Source organism: Athene cunicularia, assembly GCF_003259725.1.
Source record: "Athene cunicularia isolate RWA chromosome 6 unlocalized genomic scaffold, athCun1 chr6_part1, whole genome shotgun sequence".
NCBI classification, from domain to species: Eukaryota; Metazoa; Chordata; class Aves; order Strigiformes; family Strigidae; genus Athene; species Athene cunicularia.
In genome coordinates, this window is record NW_020799105.1 from 16342899 (window position 1) to 16362384 (window position 19486).

At 37.6% G+C, this 19486-nt stretch overlaps 1 protein-coding gene across 1 annotated transcript in view; it reads left to right on the plus strand.

Annotated features, from left to right (window-relative positions):
* The first annotated feature begins 8205 nt into the window (after positions 1 to 8205).
* VTI1A (vesicle transport through interaction with t-SNAREs 1A) overlaps positions 8206 to 19486 on the plus strand; it is a 269666-nt gene continuing 258385 nt past the window's right edge. Inside the window, exons 1-2 of the mRNA XM_026851520.1 lie at positions 8206 to 8328; positions 13017 to 13127. Coding sequence (XP_026707321.1) covers positions 8206 to 8328; positions 13017 to 13127 — 234 coding nt within the window. The remainder of the gene's footprint in view (positions 8329 to 13016; positions 13128 to 19486) is intronic.

Sequence of the window (19486 nt, forward strand, 5' to 3'; positions counted from 1 at the left end):
ACTGGGGGCCGCTGGTGGCCCTGGCCGTGGTGGCCGTGTGCTCCGCCACCGCCATGGCGGACGCCGCGAGGTGGTACTGGCCCCTGGACACCGCCGGGGGAAGCGTCAACTTCATCATGCTCCTCAACTGGACCGTCATGATCCTCTACAACTACTTCAGCGCCATGTTTGTCGGCCCGGGGTACGTCCCTCTGGGGTGGACGCCGGTAAGCGCTGGCCTTCGATCGCCTCGTCCCCGGGCTGGGCTCCCACCTTGCGCGGCTTCGCCTCAACGGCTCTCGCTCCGCTCCGCAGGCCCGTCCTGCTCGTCTGTAAGAGCCTCTCCGGCTCCCGGAGCCTCTGGCATCCCAGCAACAAGCGCTTGGGGTGGTGGCGGGAGGTGTCGGTGTGATCTGTGGCGTGGTCCGTCTCTGTGTCCCGTCACCCCAATGTGTTTTCTTGCTCCCCGCACAGCAGTCAGGATTCATCTCCCTGACCCGGCTGCAGATTTGTTCGAGCAGCGGGCTGTCTCATGAATCGTGTTAAGAATAACCTGACAGACCGCTGTTTGCTGGTCAGCTGTAAGGATCAGCCCTTCCCTTCTGACTTGCTGTGGGGCCACGCAAAGTTCTGCCGGTGCAGCTGAAGGGCTGAGCAGAGCGGGGCGCAGAGCTGGGTGGATGCTCCCTGGACCAGCATTGCAGAATGCTTTAGGGTGATCATGCCACAACGTCAGTAAGGGAAATCAAGTCTTTTTTCATGTGGCATGGACAGAATTTGTTTATGGTTTAATCCGAATCTGTATGTTTGCTGCCTACTGTTAAAACATTTGATTTGGATAATTGACTCTGGTGACCCACATGTAGGAGCAGATTCAAAGACATCAGTGTTCATTTACTTTAATGTGTTTGTCAGTAGCCTGCAGCTTTCATGACATATCCCTGCAGTAGAGACAATAATGACTAGAAGAGCATTAGGGTAGAAAACTGAAAATTATAATCTCTTTAATCAGTCCAGCTGAATCTTCTAGCACATATGAATCAGTGCCCTAATAGAGGGCTCCTACTACGAAACAGAGGGAAGCTGAAACTAGTGGATTTCTCATCTCTCCCATTTGTAGCTCAGCTTAATGCCTCTTTTGTTTCCTGGTCATTAAATATTTCTGCCTCTGCTTCCTGTGCACATTTGCCAAAGCTTTAGGACTCTTAAACCATAGGAGTAGATAAGGAGGAAAAGAAATATAAGAGAAATAAATATAAGGAGGAAATAAAAACACTCTAATTATATACTTTTCCATATGACTAATGGAAAAAAACATGCATCCAGTACCAAAGAATAACATCCTACTGTTAGGGAAATGAATCATGAGGTAATGAAGTAGTGACTCTAAAAAGGATTTGAGGTAGGTAGTCAACTAAAACATATGATCTCAGTGCAACATTAATTCAGAGGTCCAAGATACATCTAAAATGAATAAACAAGGATTTTGAATAAAAATCTGTCTGATTCTGGAAGGTTATGTCCAGTTCTAATCTTACCAAGTTAAAAAGTCTTCTGATAAATTGGGGTTCAGTGACCAATCACAGGCATGATTAAAGGATGGGAAACTATGCCTTTTCATTGGCTTAACAAAGCTATTCTGCTGTTGACCTTAACAAAAAGGACATGGGGGTATAATTCAGTCACAACCGGCAGGTACTTATGAAGTAGAAAGCTTTTTCTATTTTGTAATGGAGACTTACTTAATGAAGAGGGGAGAGATCCAAAGAGTTCTGTGATTGAAATTTAGAACTGGTATAATTTAGTCTGCTCAGAAATGGTATTTAACCTGTAAATGGCCACCAGAAAAATTTACTGAGAGGATGCAGTGAATTCTTCACAAATGTAAAGTACCTAATCAAGGCGGTATTTCCCACTGCCTCATAAAGGGTTGTTCGCTTTTAAACAGAGTAAGCTAAGGACATCTTGTAGGAACAGGGCGACATAAATCTACTACTGGTTCCACTTCTGAAAATCAGTAATGCTACACTGATTTATGGAAAAAGAGTAGAGATTTAATTTCCTACTTGTATAGATTTTGTGAGTCATCAGTGTCTGTTCAATACTAGGAAGAATATTCTGCTTAGTAGTAGTGGATTTTCATAATCCTCCCCTTGAATCTGTTTCCTTATTCACTTAGGGAGACTTTGGAACTTAAATATGAGATGTCTTAAACAGTGACATATCCTCAAAGCAGCAGTCTTTGAAATCATGATTCTTTTATGTGACCATTAGAAGGTTTTTTTAATAATTTGCCTTTCTCCTCCTCTCAGAGGAGAAATAATGCGTGTTCCCAGTGGTACCAGTAGTGTGGTACTGGGCTAAATGGGCTCATGATAAGACAGTGATTAATTTTTTTTTTTTTTTTTTTTTTTTTTTTTTTTTTTTTTTTTTTAAGACGTGGCTTTTCCATTGTAGGGTTTGAGGTGGGCCGTACATGGTTTGAATTAGTTACTTCTTGCACTGTACATTTATGAGTGAGTGCATTGCTTCAGTTTTCAGAGCTATTCTGTCTTTCATCGGCAAAAAATTAATGTATGACTTAAAAATTTGCAGTCTTAGTTAATAGAGGCATTTGACCACCTGGAAAAAAAAATCTCTGACTATGCTGAACACTTTAATCAGAAATATTTTAAATACACATTTTTCCCTTGTTTCTTAATAGGAATATTTGCAAGATCTTTGCTTCTTCATCACCAGAAGTTCCAGTTAGTTCTTGTGGAGATGGCTGAGACAGCCTCAAAAAGAGGATTATGAGGTGGGAGGGGGACGTGAGGAGAGATGCACGTGAGGTGCCAGTTTTCAGCAGCAGTGATTTGAGAGAGATTGCTGATGGCCTTCTTCCTCCACGCTGGAAGAAGCAGGATGAAAGGTGTAAGGACTTGTGCTACTTCTGCATAATACAGAGATCTCCTGAAGTCTAGTGACTGGTTTATTTCCTTCTGCTGCCCAAGATGGACCTGCTGTAACCTTCGCATTCAGTTGAATTGGAGAAATACTGGTTAATTGTTTTTTGCAACATTCCTGTATTCGGTGTTGTCAGGACTTGATGCTCTCTTGTATTCTAGGAGGATGATGGCTCAACAAACAATCCTAATGTCAAAAATAGTTCATCAAGAAATGAAACAAAAGCACTGTGATACTACAGAAACAATAAGCAGCAGGGACACTAGAACATCTTGGGAAAAAAATGTCTTCTGTTCAGGCAAACATCATGTGGAGAATTAAAGAAAGTGTTCTAAATAGAGAAATGGCTTTTAAATATACTTTCTGTGATGCTGTTGCAGGTCTTTGAAGAATGAAGATTGTTGGCTGATGTGTTTTATTAATGCTTCATAGTGTTTCAGAGAAACATCTGTCTTGTGATTTGACCAAAAATTTTTATAAATTTTGATTGCTTGATCTGAAAGAGAGTTTTATCAGCACAAATGGTGATACTTAGTCTTTTCCCAGCACAGTAGCCTGAGGATTGTGATGGTTTTAGACCTGAGTGCTGTCATTCTTCTTATACTCAATACCATTTTCTACTGGGCGATCAAAGCAGTGTATTTCAGTCTCAGAGATTTAGCTGAAGAAAGTCCATTTAATCTTCTGTTGTAGCCCTGTACTAGAGTTTTCAGTCACCATTTCAGGTCTTGCTCATTATGTTGTGCCTCTTGAAACCAGTTTTATAACCCAAAGAGAGAAACCAATTATTGTTCCGTTTGTCTCTGCTGTTGGTCAGTAACTTCTGGCAGTGGTGAATATGCAAACTACCTCAGACAGTGTAGCAAAATTTGCAAGCTGTCTATGAACTGAAGCCCTTTGTTACTCAGTTTCTTCCTCAGCGTGTGCTAATAAAAAGAATAAATGAGACTACTCTGTCTTGGTCCAGATTTTTTTAATCTCTTCATTGGTTGTGAGATCAGACCAGGGCTGTGTTATCTTTCTGCACTTGTAGGCAGTTTTCTGCCGTTCTGTAACTGCTGTATTTTGGGAGACAAAAGAGTGACTAACGCAAGGGCAAGGCTGAAAAAAATGAGGAAAATATAGTAAAAGCTTGGTTTTTTTATGAAAGTGATACAACCTTGTGGACAAACACAGAATGGATTTCTTTGTTTTCAGTCCTTACCTGGATGAAAAAAACCACTTTTGTTTACAGTCTTTATCCATATTTTGTCAATTTGTCCAGTTGAATTATACAAGCTACACAAATTGTATTTTAAATTTAGATATATTTGATGGAGCATTATTTTTTATTTTCTTTAATGGATATTATCAATTCTGAATTAAGAAAAAATTTTATAAAAAGCCCTTTTCATTTCATATGATGGAAGTGTATTTAAGGAAATGATCAAGTAGGCAGATTGAAAACTGCGAAGACATGGTGGAGTAATACAGTTAGTAATATGAGGATCTTTAATTGGTTAATAACTTGTTTGTCCTGGTCTACTAGATTAGTGGCAAGCATCTCTTACTCTGAGTGACTCCCTCTGACCTCACCTGCACTCTCTGAGCAAGTCATTCTGTGGATATTGTGCCCTTCTTTCAATGGGGATTCTGACTGTGAAATAAGTTGTTTCCTTAGCTTAACTGTGGCAGTAAAACTGGAACTAAATGGTTTGAGAACCATTTCAGCAAGTGGTTCCTGATTGCTGGTGTTATAGCATTTCATGCTTCTGTTGCTGATTATCAACAACAGGCCTAGAGGTAGTGGCAGTCTGCAGGCAAGTGTCTCCAGGCAGCATACTCCCACCAGGATTTTATGTGGATACATAAAGGAAAGTGAAACCAAGTGGGTGATACTTATACTTTGGTGAGCTTGCTTTTCCTTATCAAATTGACCTGGATCCTCCAGGATCCTGTCACCCTTTCTTGCTCTGAGGACTACATGGTATTGTGGGCCCTAGAAGATGAAGAGTTGCAACAAGTTCAGCTGCTTTCCTGGAAATCTGTGAAGATACTGCTCCAAAGCTGCAGTGCCAGGATGTTGCCATATGCCTGCTCACCCATCTGTATTTGAAGGAAAAAGGCCTGTTGTTAGTAGGCCTCGCTCCCAAGCAGTTGCTCTGGTCACCATCTGGATGATTGATAAATCTGAGACATTGTTAAAATGCAACTCTGGAGTTGGGTTAAAGTTTAATTAACTAAACCATTGAAGATCATTTGAATACCTCTCCAATTTTATGGGAGCAGTTTCATTCAGCCAGACCTCCTTGTGCACTAATGTTTCCCTGTCAAAGGTCTGTAGCTTAGTGTCTCAGTGGGTAGGTAAGATCTTACTGGTCACTGAATGCCAGGCAGTTCTTGTAATCACAGGTACACACAGACTTTGTACAGCACAAAATATCCAGAACTTCCAACTTTATATCCCTAAATTTCAGGTTACTTAATGTGTATGGAAATTGTAATCCAGTAAAATTCAGGGAAATACTGAAATTGCTATAGTAATCTTATTTTCTGCTGATATAGTTTTAAATAAATAGTTTGAAATAACTTCAATAAAATGATACTGTGTGTTTATATCTTACATTGTTTTTCATTTTGTCCATCATCATCTTGTCCACTTCCAAATGAAGGAAACAACAGAGGTGTTTTGGGATGCTGGGTAGGAGAACTGAAATGTGTGGTCAAACAAGTGGTGAATTCTCTTTTCTTTTAGGTTTAGTTACGTTACAAGATAAATCACTAACCATTACATTTTCTGGCTTGGGTGCCACTATGAGAACCTGGTAGGGAATGAAAAGAAAGACACTGCTAGCAGAGAACTGAAAATGCTGCACAGAAATAAGCATTTTCTACACCTGCTGTAGTAGAATCCACTTGGTGTGGCAGTGTGAATTCCAGATTTGCAAGAGAAGTGCTGTTTTTCTCATGGCTTCAGCTTTGTAGAGAGGATTACTTGATGAAATTCTGGGCCCCTTTCAAGATTAAGGGAAACTCTTGTTTGGGAGGACTTAGAGGTGAGCTTTAACTTCATTTGTGGGGAGATTCAAGTGCTTCCTTCGCACTTGTGTCACTGCAGTTCCCTTTACTCTAGAGGGCTTCAGATTTCTTTAAGATTTTATTCTAGCTGTGTTTTGCCAGACATGGTGTTTTCAGTTCTTACTGCTGCCACACAGGAACACCTTCATTTGTTCATATAGGATATAGCAGAGTCAGAGCCTGAGAGAGTCTCAACTTTACATGAACCTCACCAACACTGGACCACTTGCTTATCCAGCCCAATCTGAGAAGGAGTCTTTGCTGCCTCTCCAGTTGGCTATAACACATGCTTGAGAACTTGGGCTTCTCTGAAGGGAATTTTCCCCTAGGGAAGGACCTCAGACTATAGTCTTTATTTTTGGACGATAAATGAACTACCCACAATACTGTAGCAGCTTCTTGGCTGATGACTCAATGACTATGATTTGTTCTTGTGAATCTGCCATGTGCGGGATGGTGTATCCTCAGAAGGCAGCTGGTTTGCAAAGATCTCTGCATTATCTTAAAGGTGCAAAGATGATCCTGAACCTGAGTCTTTCTGCAGGCAGAGCTCCAGTGTATATAACTGAAGGACATATCATGATGTTTACATGTCCTTAAATGAGAGTGTAGATTATCTTAGGTAAATGAGAAAATACTGTGGAATGGTAGTGGGAGGACTCAGCTGAAACATGATGTGCTTAAGATGGGCATGCTTAAAACTGTACCAAAACCTGTAGCAATATAGTTCTTTCAGAAGTAGTTCTGTTGCTTTTAAGGAAGGTTGGTTTAAGGGCATCTTTTACTTTATGTGGCAGAAATTCTGGTTTTGGTTGCTACTTCAGCATCCCCTGATGGGGATGCTTATGACACTAAGTTTGTTTAAAAATAAAGCATTTCAGCCTGTGAGAAGCGATATAATAAATCATATACATTTAATAAAGTAGGTCCCTCTTGAAATTCAAGTGGCTTGTGGCATGCAGAGAATCAAAGGAGATCATCAGGTAGTCCCTTTTGGTCTTTAATGTGTCAATTCTAGGTTACAAAGAGGTGGTGTGGAAGAGCAGCAAAGGAATTCAGGCTAAAAAAGAAAACTATGAAGTCTGAAGATAGACAATGAAGTCCCTTGTACCAACGAGACTTCTCCATCATGATCTCTGAGGAGCACTGACTGGAGATAATTTTGTGCAATTCACTTATTATCTGTTTCATCAGGCAAACCACCAGCATAGATGTCTCATGATGCTCTTGGTTTCAAACGAACAGTGGTATGAAGGGTTGTATGTTCAGAGTTTTGTTATTAACTTCACTGAGACAATGAATGGATTTATAGTCTGAAAGATGGAAGATGTGGCCATGAGAGGAGCACAAGGCGATGTGAAAGGCAGTGCAAATGGTTTATTGAAGCCCCTGAATTTCACACAGTAATTGAGCAGTGTAAGGATTTTTTATTATGCAGTGACTGAATATTTCTCAGAAAGTTGCCTTTCATGCTGCAACAAAGCAAGTGGTCAAGGAACTGGAATATTAGGCAGATATGACACTGAACCTCAGTTCATACTGGATTCTCTGCCATCTCTGAGAATGGGTGGTCAAAAGTCAGACAGGTCGAAAGTCAGACGTGCTCTCTATAGCTGGGATATAGACTTGTTGGGGAACCTGGCAGATGATGATTGCTACATATAGCTTATAACTGATTTTAATTTTTAAAAAATTTCATCTTTAATTACTAATTTACATTTTAACTGCTACTAGAAGACAGTGGTTTTCTTGTAGTTCCCGTGGCATTTAATTCTGGTTTTGTTGAAGTAAAAGAAATTGTTCTAGACCCAGCATAGGAGCAGGGAAATAGAAACCTCATTTTTCTTCAGTGCCTGGATTCATTATAAGTGTGATGCTTGATTTTATGCATCTCATATTTTGCAAATAAATAAAATAAGCCTTTGTTCTTAAACCAGTTTTTTATGTTTCTGTTTGGCATATGTGCCTTCTCAATGCATTTGTACATACCCAGCAAGCACCTGCTGAGGCATAACTCCTACACCTGGAGCAGCTGTAACTACTTTCCTTGCTTTCCTAACTAAAAAATGCTGGATAACAAAGCAGAAGACTTCCAGAATTCTCCAGACTCCCTTTATTTATTTATTTTTTTTATTACTAGCATGGGTATCACAGTGCTTGATGATGTCACACAGAATAAATCCCTTGAGACAGTTTTAACTGATACATGTATAAGCTTTAGAAATGGTATATTTTTCTTTCATGGCAAGAGCACATTTTTATTGGTATTTTCATAATTCTGTTTCAGATGAGAAGAAGCAGATGGTTGCAAATGTTGAGAAACAGCTCGAAGAAGCAAGGGAACTGGTACGTTTTGGCTTTTCATGTAAACTGCAAATTCCCAGGGAAAATAATAGGATCATTAGGGGTAACATTTATCACAGATGATGTCCTAAAAATACTTAACAATAACTAAATTAGAAAATGTAATAATATTTTTGAAATAGTTCTTATTTGAGAATATGAAATACCCAAGAGGAGTGTATCCATTTTTAATCTTGTGTTAAGTGATTTAATGTTTGCATTATTGCTGTAAACTGTTACAGGCTGCTTTGAGTTGTGGATTATGTCTCTTACTTCAGGGAATTAATTAAATATTTACCCACTTGGAGCATTTATTTGGGTTTTTTTTCCTTTTGTTTTTTGGGTTTTTTGTCTTGTAGACCCATGTGTCTATTTGATTTAATCTGTCTCATTGTCCTGTAGAGCAGTAGATATTTTCTTCTCTTTTAACAAGTGAGGTATAAAGATACTTGGTTGTTCGAGGTCAAGGAGATAATGGTAGTGTGGGTTACTGATCTGAGAAGAGTATATATGTTAACCAAGCATTAGTTAGTGGTCCACACTGGTAGAAGAAAGCAATATGTGTTAAGCAACTGTGACTTTTTAATATTTATTTTGTTCTCATTACAGCCTGCCATGTCCTCCATCTGGACGGAATATAAAAGTAAAGTTTTGTAGATATGGAGTAACTGAGCAAAGGTGTTAGTGACAGTTGAGATTGACTTTTTCCCACATGGCTGACATTTCCTTGCCTGAAGATGCTCTTGGTTATTGCTTGTGAATGCGTTTGGTCTATCTAGTGTCAGAGATAGAATCTGACCCTTAGGATAGGTAAAGGAAATTAGTTCTTGCTGAAAGTTCTTATGATTGAGCAACTTGAATCAATGGTTTGGTTTCTAACTAAACAGTAATATTGAAATTCACTTTTTTAAGTGGCATGGGAAGAAAAAGGTCTCTAGAATGTTTGTTGCCATACCCTGTGCTTCTAGTTTAAGAAATGAATTGATCTTGTAGACTGGAGCATTGGGATAACATTCGGGAGAGCCGGATTTTGGGATGACTCCCTGCAGGTTTACCCTGTGAGGACGGCAAGGTGCCTCACCTCTCTGATTTAGTATTCTCAGTGAGAGACATGGTAAAATTACTGTCCAATCTCATGAGGATGTTCTGAAGATATATTAAGGCCTTTTGAGCACTTCCATATTCAAACAGCTGAAAAAAAGTAAAAAAATAGAAATGTTTTTCATCTTCTTTTCACTACAATTTGACATAGAAAAAAGCAGTAGATGGAAACTGTAGCATGGGTGGTCTGAAGAAGAATCATTCAAGTTTGGTTTTCTACTCAAAGTAAGATTGGAAGGAGCAGAAATTTGAGTTAATAGCTTATTACTTCTCTCCTTATGTCAGAAAAAGATAATCTAAATTTGTATTTATTATAAGATTAAAAAGTAAATCCTGTATCTGTACTTCTATCCCAATGATGATCTTCATTTAATGTACTGGCTTTTCTTTCACGCTTTTGTTTTAGATCTTATTGCTAATGCTGCTAGACAGGTGCTTAATTCAATTATTGGCTTAAAGCAATTACCTAACATGTTTGTGATTAATGTCAAGGCTTGGGTTTAAAAATCAATTTGAACAAACCTACTAGTAACAGAACTGATTAAAAAGATCCTCTTTTAAACTAAAACTACAGTAGAAAATAAAAATAAACTTAATTCCTTGCTATTGATAGTTTTCGTACATTGTTTTGCTTCATTGTCTTGACTAGTCAAAGCTGGGTTTAGCTGATTTTGTTTTTATTTCCTACTTGGCTAGGAAATAACACTGTCATGTATTATAAATATTATTGTAGAGATAATTTATTTACATTGACTAACCATTGATTGTTTTTAAACAGTCTGTTCTGTTTGAGTAAAATCACTGGTGTAATTGATTTGTCTATATGCAAAACTGACACCAAAACTTTCAGACTCCCAGCTGTCTTTTCAAGCCAGAGCTGTTGAGTAAGAGATCTCTGGAGAGAAATCCTGTCCTTCTGCACCCAGTGTGGAATATCTGAATGTTTTTACCAGGTTTTTAAGCAAGGTGAATGTTGTGATAACCTTAGGGAAATTCTTTGAGTATAAAATCTAGCATGTGCTAGAAGAGCTGGAATTAACATTTTTGATTAAAATTTTTCTTTTAAGAAGAAAAAGATGCCTGTGTGCTATTTGCCTTTATGTTTTATGAGGGACGCACCACAAAATTGTTGTGCTGCAAATGCTAAATTATTCTTGTCTTGACACTTGGCTTTTTAATAATGCGCATTAAATTTAGTGTTGCAAAGGCCAGGCTATTCTTATTTAGACAGTTGTGGTTTTTAGTATAGATCTCTATCTTAGTTCCAGGACTTTAGAATCAGAATAAAATAGTGAAGCTTACAAATTTCATAAAATGATAGCAATTATCCAGAGCGATTTCATGTGGAAAAGTTCCTGCAGGAAGGGAGACTTCTTTTGGGGTCTCAGTGGACAACATCAGCAGCACTGCCTTACTTTGTTGTATTTCTGAATGGAAATACCAGTGGTGTTCTGCTTTATGCTGTATTCGGTGCTGGGAGTGAACCGTCTGTTAGGAGCAAATCTTTTAGGTTAAAACCATCAGAAGCCTTAAGGATGGGGACTGGCTTATGAATCTGGACCAAAATGCTCAGCTTCGTCACAATGGTGGCATGTTCGAACACAAGCAATAACAGAAGTTTGAGCTTGTAGGTTTTCTAAAGAAGACTCGAGCTTCTACAGAAGTTTTGAGATTCAAATGCCAGGTTATTTTTATCTTTAAGTGGAATTTAGCTCTGTTCTTTCTTGTGTATGAAATATATGATTATATGACCAATAACATGAGGCTTGAAAGTGAAGATGCATGAAATTAGGTTGCATTTAGGTTCACACCTGCTTGGACCACTATCTACTGCATGACTTTGCATGGAAATTTATCAGTCCAGCCACAAAGTGTACCAGTTTAATCTCATGATGAAAAAAACCCAACCTGTTAAATGTTGGTCAGCTTAAATATGCATGCTTCATCATTGCTCCTTGGACCTTACACTCTGTGATACTGACTGCTTAGAATGAGCATTTTTGGATTTATAGGACTGTGGTCTGATCCTTTCTGCAAATTCTGTATTCACTGTGAGATGGTTTCGTTTTTATATAATAGATAAGAATTGAGACTTCATTAAAATATCCTGACCTTGCACATATAATTATATAAATATAAGAAGAATGTTTTCTGTGTTTATAGAACATTTGAGATCAAATATATTGAGATGAAATTGATAAGAAATAAGCCATTAATTCCGCTATCGATTTAATTTATAATACCCCTTTGGAAAGTTAAGCCTGAGCCAAAGAACTGGTTAGAATTAGAAAGCAATTTGCATGTTTCAGTTCATTACTGACTATTTAATTAAAATCTGCTTTACAGTTTATTATTGAATATCATTTTGTATAATCAGAATAGATCAGGCGGGATGACTTTTGAGTATCTGGTAATTCCACTGATTAAATTCACATGCTTTTCTTACGATATGACAATGAAATTTCAAAGTGTAAGCAAGCGATTACATAGCAGTAAACTGTATCTGTCCCTTATGAAGACCTGTAACTAGTAGCTTGGGACCCTAATTGAAAGGCATTTATGTTCCAATGCCATATTGCTCAACTGAGATCAGTAGGAGGTGAGTATATATTGTTTCAGGTGCTTACAGCAACCAAGGAGAGGTATTCTTTTATCTTTTTTAACTAAGTTGGAAAGATTTTAAAAGGCAGGTAAGGGAACCTTCAGCTGTGCAGAACAGAATTCCTGAAGAGACAGCACCATGTAGAGCAGGCTCCATGATCCAATGGGCAGGTAATTAGCAGGCAGCTTAGCCCTGGTTTATAATTATTTTTGATTTTCTGTACCTCTGTGCCATATTCTTGCATTTCAGGCCCCTTAGTATTCTACATGGCAAGAATAAATAGAAAAAGCTTTTGAGAGATATGTTCTAGCTCTGATGTTTTAATGCATTCAACTGTATACAAGTTCTTGAATAGTATTGTCATTAAACCCTGAAATTAAGCTATTAAATATAACTACACACAGATCGGGGATGTAGAGTTAGGCAGTCAGTTCAGGCTTTGTAATACTGATGAGTAAGCAGTATTTAAATGACCAAGAATTATTTTATTAAAAAGAGCCTGGTGGTAAATAAAACTTTAAACATGTATGCGCAGACACATGTATATGTATATATATGTATATATACACACACACTTTTGTATGTGTATAAAAATAAATAAAATACCTTTTTCAGCCAAGGGTTTTCAAAACCACGCATCTGGAAGGAGATAAATTTTTTTCTGAACTATGCTCATTTGCAGGAAGTTATTTAACCTCAGTTTTACTATTTTCCTGTAATAAAATGTATTCATCACATTTGGAATTGAAATTCAGAAATGTTTGACTAGAATCATTCCTTCTAAGCATTAATATTAACTTTGTCACTTGCTTGTTGACTTAAGGCTGTGTGAAGATTTTGGTAATTTGTTTGTATATTGCAGAATAGTCAACATTTTTCTTGGTAAAGAAGGAATGTTTCTCAGTATTTGTAAACAATTTAGATAAATTCATCCTTGCTTTAATTACCCGTTTGATTGACATGTCTCTTTTTTATTTTTACTTGCTAGCTTGAGCAGATGGAACTTGAAGTTCGAGAGATCCCACCTCAAAGCCGAGGAATGTACAGCAGTAGGATGAGAAGCTACAAACAAGAAATGGGAAAACTTGAAGCTGATTTTGTGAGTTTTTAACATATTACATAAAGGAGGCATCTATGAGAATTTTTAAAATACATGATGCAGTTATTTGGGCAGCTGAGATGGTATTTTTGACTATTGCAAGAGATGAGTTCTGCATCTATCTGGCGGTATTTGTGTGCAGATAAAAACCAAACTGGGGAGGAGAAGCTTTTGTTTTTGTCTCGGTCTCATTCCAGTATCCAAGTTACTAGCCTTCTTTCCCTTTACCCTGGATCTGGATTGTTTCTGTGCCATTAAACATTTTGAGTGTTAATGCTGTAGGCAAAATAGGCAGCTTTTAATCATATTTATCAAGGAATGACTGGTGGAACATCAGAATTAATACTTAAATTATAATGTAAGTATACTGTGAGTAGAAAATAATAGTTCTTTTAAGACAGCTTGTAGTAATGTGGGAAATAAAATGAAAAGCAATATATTCTCCAATCCATGGGGTTTTTGAATGTAGTTTATCTCACGTGTACTTCATTTCTTAATCTCTGTGATTTCTTTTCCATTGCACTTAGATTCTTCTTGACTTTTGTACAAATCGCTTATAAATACTACATTTTTCAAGTTACAGATGCAAACTAACAAGATTCCCTTGTCTAGGGGCTTCTGCTACAGTTATCAGTCCTTTTTTGTGACTAGGATTTGCATTGAATAGATTTACATAGAGACAAAACTGTTTCCTCTAAAATCCTGAAAAGTTCAAAGGGATTGCAAAGTGTAAGAAAATGCTGTGTTAATTGGCAGCAGCTCAGTTCCTCCAGGGTAGAGAGAAATAAATAACTAGTGGCAGTATTTTCCATTCACTGGAGAACAGTGAATTTTCTCAGGTTGCTGGCAGCAGTTTATTCCTTCAGGGGAAGGGAGTCAATGTTTATACCTGCAGCCAGGAAATCCAGCTGACAGTCACTCCTCTGTCCTTCTGCCAAGTTGAGGAGTCACACAAAAATGTATTAATTAGAAGATGGTTGCAGTTTTTTAAAGTTTGAGGAATATTAGGATAAAAGACTTGCATCAAAATTTTGAGACAATCTCACGCTGTTCCCCTGTAGGAAGTGCATATGGCCCTGCTGGCTAAACAGTGGATTCCAAGAGAGCAATTTCTGGACCAGTAGTGAACGCTGTTAATATTCTCAGATGTGGGAGAATTTACTGTTAGCATATATTTGTGGCTGATCTGATTCTCAGTTTAGGCAGATGGGGGGATTGGTACTTCCATATTCCCAGGCAATAGGGAATAGAAGAGTTCACAACTGAACACTATGGAAAAGGAGAAATGAGCATGTGGAAGAAATGCGTCATAGCATGGGGAGTTACATGATTGAAAGAACATAAGTTTGTGCTCAGAGCAAAGGAGCAAGAACAATATGAGAAAGAGGAAGGAACAGATCATAATAATGGGAAAAAAACAACAGCCCAAACCCAAGGATGGCATTCATCAGAAGATCAATGAAAGAAAGTAGAGCGAAGGATGGAGCAAAGTACTGAAAGAAAACAATGGCTATGCTTGGAAAAATCTCAGTTATATAAAAAATAGTGTTGTTACAACTAAGTTCCTTACATAATTCCAGTTTCTTTTTCTAAGTTTGTATGCGAGAGTTTGAGAATCTTTTGGGATTATTCTCCAGTCAAATAGCAACTTGTTGGAAACTATATAACAAAATAATTCAATTCTGAGTTCAAAGAGGGAAGAGGAAGGAAAGGAAATGTTATTTTGACTCTATAAGCTGCATGGCTATTGAAGGTAGAAGTGGAAAATATTCTGACCTGTTTGACTGTAAGCAAAGCATGTAGAGTTTATGTAAGAGCTTTAGAAGACCTTTAGGGAAAGTAGATCTAAGTACTTTTAAAATTAATTCACTTCTTTAGATTAAGGGAAATTCTTAACTGGAAATGATACTATCAGCTTCCAGGTTTGCTGATCAAATTCTTGGCTCTTCCAAAAGGCACGCAGATGTGAGCTTGTGAAGTTAAGTGTTGTTTTTCGTAAGAATGAATTGTTGTTCATAGGAATGTTGTTCATAAGAATAAATTGTTGTTCTTCATAAGAATGTGTTTGGCTTGGCATTTTCCTGTGTGAAGTAGCACTGTGCAGAGGACATTTCTCAATCACCTTGAAATGTGTGTTTCATTTTAAAGAAACCATGTCTGTGAAATGAATTGCAAAAATTATATACCTCAGTATACAGTCTTTTTCATTAAGTTCTATATTTCAAACATGAAGTGAATGCAGAATGGGCACTCGTTGTTTTATATTCATCATAATGAAACAATGAGTTTTGATCTTGTGGTTATTTTTATGCCTTATAGCATCTTAAAATTTTGCTGTCATCCAAGCAGTTATGGAAAACAGCAGCACAGCAACGTATTTAAAAGTTAGGAAAAGGAAACATGAGGTACATGGACTGTCCAGTCTTTACTTGCGGGATGGACAATATTAAGGTTTATTTGTGATAGGTAATATCTAATTGGTGACATCTTGGACAGTAGGTGTAATGATGACAAAGTAGTGAGTATCACTTTATTTACTACATGGTGTGGCATCTTAATGAATATATAGTGGTATATATTTCTATGCACTTTACTAAGCCAGAAGTATATTCTAAAAAATAAGGATTTAAGTTCAGTTGAGCTGTGCTTTGAAAAGTTACTCTGAACGTGGCTTGTTCATCTCTAAATTTGTAATCATATATGAACGAGTTGCAAATAGGAGATTTATTTCCCCTCATGGCTATTCCTTGTTATCTCAAGTCATGCCTCAATATCAGTCCTCTGCAGTCTGAAGGTGTGTGTGGAGGCAATGACATTTACCCCATGCACTGTATTGCACACGGGTAGTTGGTAACCCACTAATTGCATTAAATCATAGCTGAGGAGAAAAAGCCACCTTGCCCCATCTTGTCCCTCTCTCTTGGAGAGGAAAATTAAACAAAGCAAGCATTGCATCTCAACTTAAGGTAGCAGTGGTTTCTGATGCTTGCCTCAGTGCTGTGCAGTATTCCATGAGGAACAGATGCCTGGGGAGAAATATAAGAATAGGGCAAGCATAAAGTGCTACTTCATTGCAAAAAGGCTGTGTGCACCTCAGCTAAGTTTCAGGGTTGCTTGCTGTGTGTGATAAACGTATCAAAACAGAATAAAACTTTGTTAAACCTTATGCTGTCTTTCTTAAGTTGCAGTTTTAAACCTTGGTTTTATTATCTTATTTTCAATAGTATATACCAGTACCGCCCTTTTATAGCGAGGTTTCTCATCCATTAAGTCATGAAAGCTGTAGTCCCAAAGCTGTGGTGGCTCTGGGGCTTCTGCCCGGACTAGGCTTTCTGGGTTGCAGAGACTGGGGTAATGGCTCTATCTGGTGGTCCGAAGTGGAGTTGCAGACCACGTACTTCTGCTTTCTGGGTTGATAAAGGTCTTGGGATCACCTGCTAAGGAGTTCCTGAAATTTAAAACAATCTTCCTATGAGCGGGTCTTTTCCCTGCACCTACCAATGCACCGTTATGTGATTTAAGCTTGTAAATATATTGTTTTCCACTATTTCAGATGTAAAATGTCTGTGGTGACTGCCTGCATGAAGTAAGTTCTGAATGCAACAAAAGCCTTATATTTTATTGCAGTCTGTTAAGTACATGGACTGTATTTTTTCAAATAAAGCATTTTTTTCTTAATTATTACATGAAAAGAGCCCTTAATTTTAAAAAGTGGGTATATGCAGTGGTAAAAGGCTTTCAAAATACTATAAACATACTTTGACCTGAATCTATCCCAGTTCATGTGAAACTGTAACTATATAAATTTAGCAAATGTGTGGTTATCTGCTAGCTTTTATATTTACCCCAAGGGTTCCAAGTACTGCCTCAACGTCAGGGCACCATAAAAAAGAAAAAAAGAAAAGGCAGGCATTTTCTTGAAAAGCTTGCATCTGAAGTATAAGGCATTCAAATAGATGGGGAATTATAAAAAAAAGTAAGACCATATTACACAATAATATTCCTATTACAAAAATGAGTACTACACAGTCAGTGCTGAAAGTGGGATGGGTATGTTCAACAAGGAAAATAACCATCAAATAAAGGAGGTGGCACAGGAACTGTTCCTATTGTGTTATTGCAGCACAGAAGCAAATTTTACAGGTAGCATTTGTTAGCAATCCAAGAGACAATACTAATTCCCTTTAAAGATTCGGAATTGGTACTTACTTTGGTTATTCTGACCTTCAACTTAAAAGAAAAAAAAAAAAAAAAAGGGGAGCAGTCATAGATATATTGACAGATGCATTGTACAAAACTTGACTAAACATTTAAACGTTTTTGGCATTTAACAATAGCTTCAGTTCAGTAAATAGTGAAGATATATATTCACATTTCATACCTCATACAGGTTCTGTTTAAGATCATTGTTAAAATGGCAACTGCTGTGAAGCTTTAAAAGCATTTAAGGAGATAAGCAGTGGAATTTCATTTGATAAAGTTAGCTCTTTTGTGTGACTCTGAAGTACCACCTGAGTCCAAAAACTCACCTGAACAACAGCTATAGCTGTGTCAGTTATCTAATGGGTGCTTTTTGCAAATACTGCTGCCCATTTTTCAGGTGCAGTCACCTACTCAGACAGATATTCTTGTAGTTACAAGCATAATGAGTGACATGTGTCAAATGGCAAGTTAGTGGCCTGTGTCTTTATGGCCTGAGTCTTCCCTAACTTTGCAGTTTGAGCAAAAACTTTAGAGACTCAGCTGTCACTGTTGGATTATTTTGATTTATAAAGGAAAGCATTAATGCTTTATAGCTACAATATCATAAATTGTGTGTGGGACAGATGTGTCTGTCTTCATAGTTGTATCCCAACAACGTTATTAAAAACAGGGAACCTGCCGTGTGTACACGTCATGTATGCACATGCACCCTGCACGGGCAGGCATGCGTTCCTGTAGTGAAACCTGTCTTGTTGACAAATTTGAAACTTCTGAAATCAGATTAGTTTTTGCTATGTGAGTAGTACAGCTCTTCTGAAGAGGGCTGTGGGGGATTTGTTTTAGTGCACACAAGATTGAACTGGTTCAGGTTCAAAAGAAAGAATTTGAAATATCTGACTATATACTTTGACAATCTAATTTTGGGAAGGCGTTTTGTGAGCAATAGTTCTTTCACTGTGCCATTTTTATAGATATAAGTAATCAGTCTTCTACGCTGTACTCAAATTGCTCTGAACAGAGGTACTGGTTTTTTTCTCTGTTCCTTTTCTAATAACTTTTGCTATGATATTTGTTTGCTTGGCTGATGCTGAACATTAGGCCACCTTCTTTTCCATAGAGACAAATTCCACATTGACTTCAGTTTGTTTTCACTCGTGTCCCCACCTTCATGGGTTTCTGGTGGAAGAAGTTGGAAGCATTTGACATTTTGCAATTACTTTATTTATAATACTGCTATTTTAAATTGGGAAAAAGTGGTACAGAAAAGAAGGTTTTTTTTTTTTTTTTTTTTAACATTCAAAGCCTAAACAGAGTAACAGAGTTTTTGCTTAAAGAGGTGGTATAACTTAGATCCTCTAGTAAACTTGCCCTAATTTATTTACATCTTAATTGTTTTTATATTTTTTTGTGAAAGTATGGAGAAGGAAGGAAATTAATTTCACTATGGAATTTACTAGTGATGGCATGCTTTTCACTAGAGGAAAGTGTGGAAGATAGAAGTTAACATGCTTAATTTGTAATTAACCTAAGGGATTATAATTCTCTTAATTGAGATCCCTGAGAGGCCAGACCAACAAGGCACACCTTACCTCCTGGGGTTTATAGTTCTGTAGGTATTGCTTACAACAAATCCTCCCATGTTTGGCCAATAAGATGCATCTCATAACACAATGTGTGAAGCGATAATATGCTGGGTAAGGGCAACCAAGCAGCAAATTTTTAATGTTGATAAAATGAATTCCTTAACTAGATTTTTCTCTCAACCAACTTCACCTTGATACTTGTAGGAAATTCTGTGTGTGTCTCTCCAGAGATGTTGGTTATCTGTTAACATGTAGGATAAGACTGTTGAGTTTTGTGGCATGCTGTTTGTCAGTCCTTCAGCAAGTCAGTGACTGTTACGGTGGAGATGATGTACATGATTTTAAGAAAAAGCAGTTTGTGGAGCACTAGACTTGGCTGAGTGATTACAAATAAAGGTGCTTTCAGGAAGTGATTTGGTGAGTCTGATAATGCTTGTCTGGCTGGGGGCTATGAATGAAAGGCATATTGACTCATACAGTGCACTGGAAGCATTCATGCCTCTTTCTTCCTTCACACACAAAATGTTTCTGTATTAAATGAAGCTGAAAAGTGGTCTATGGCAGAATGAAATC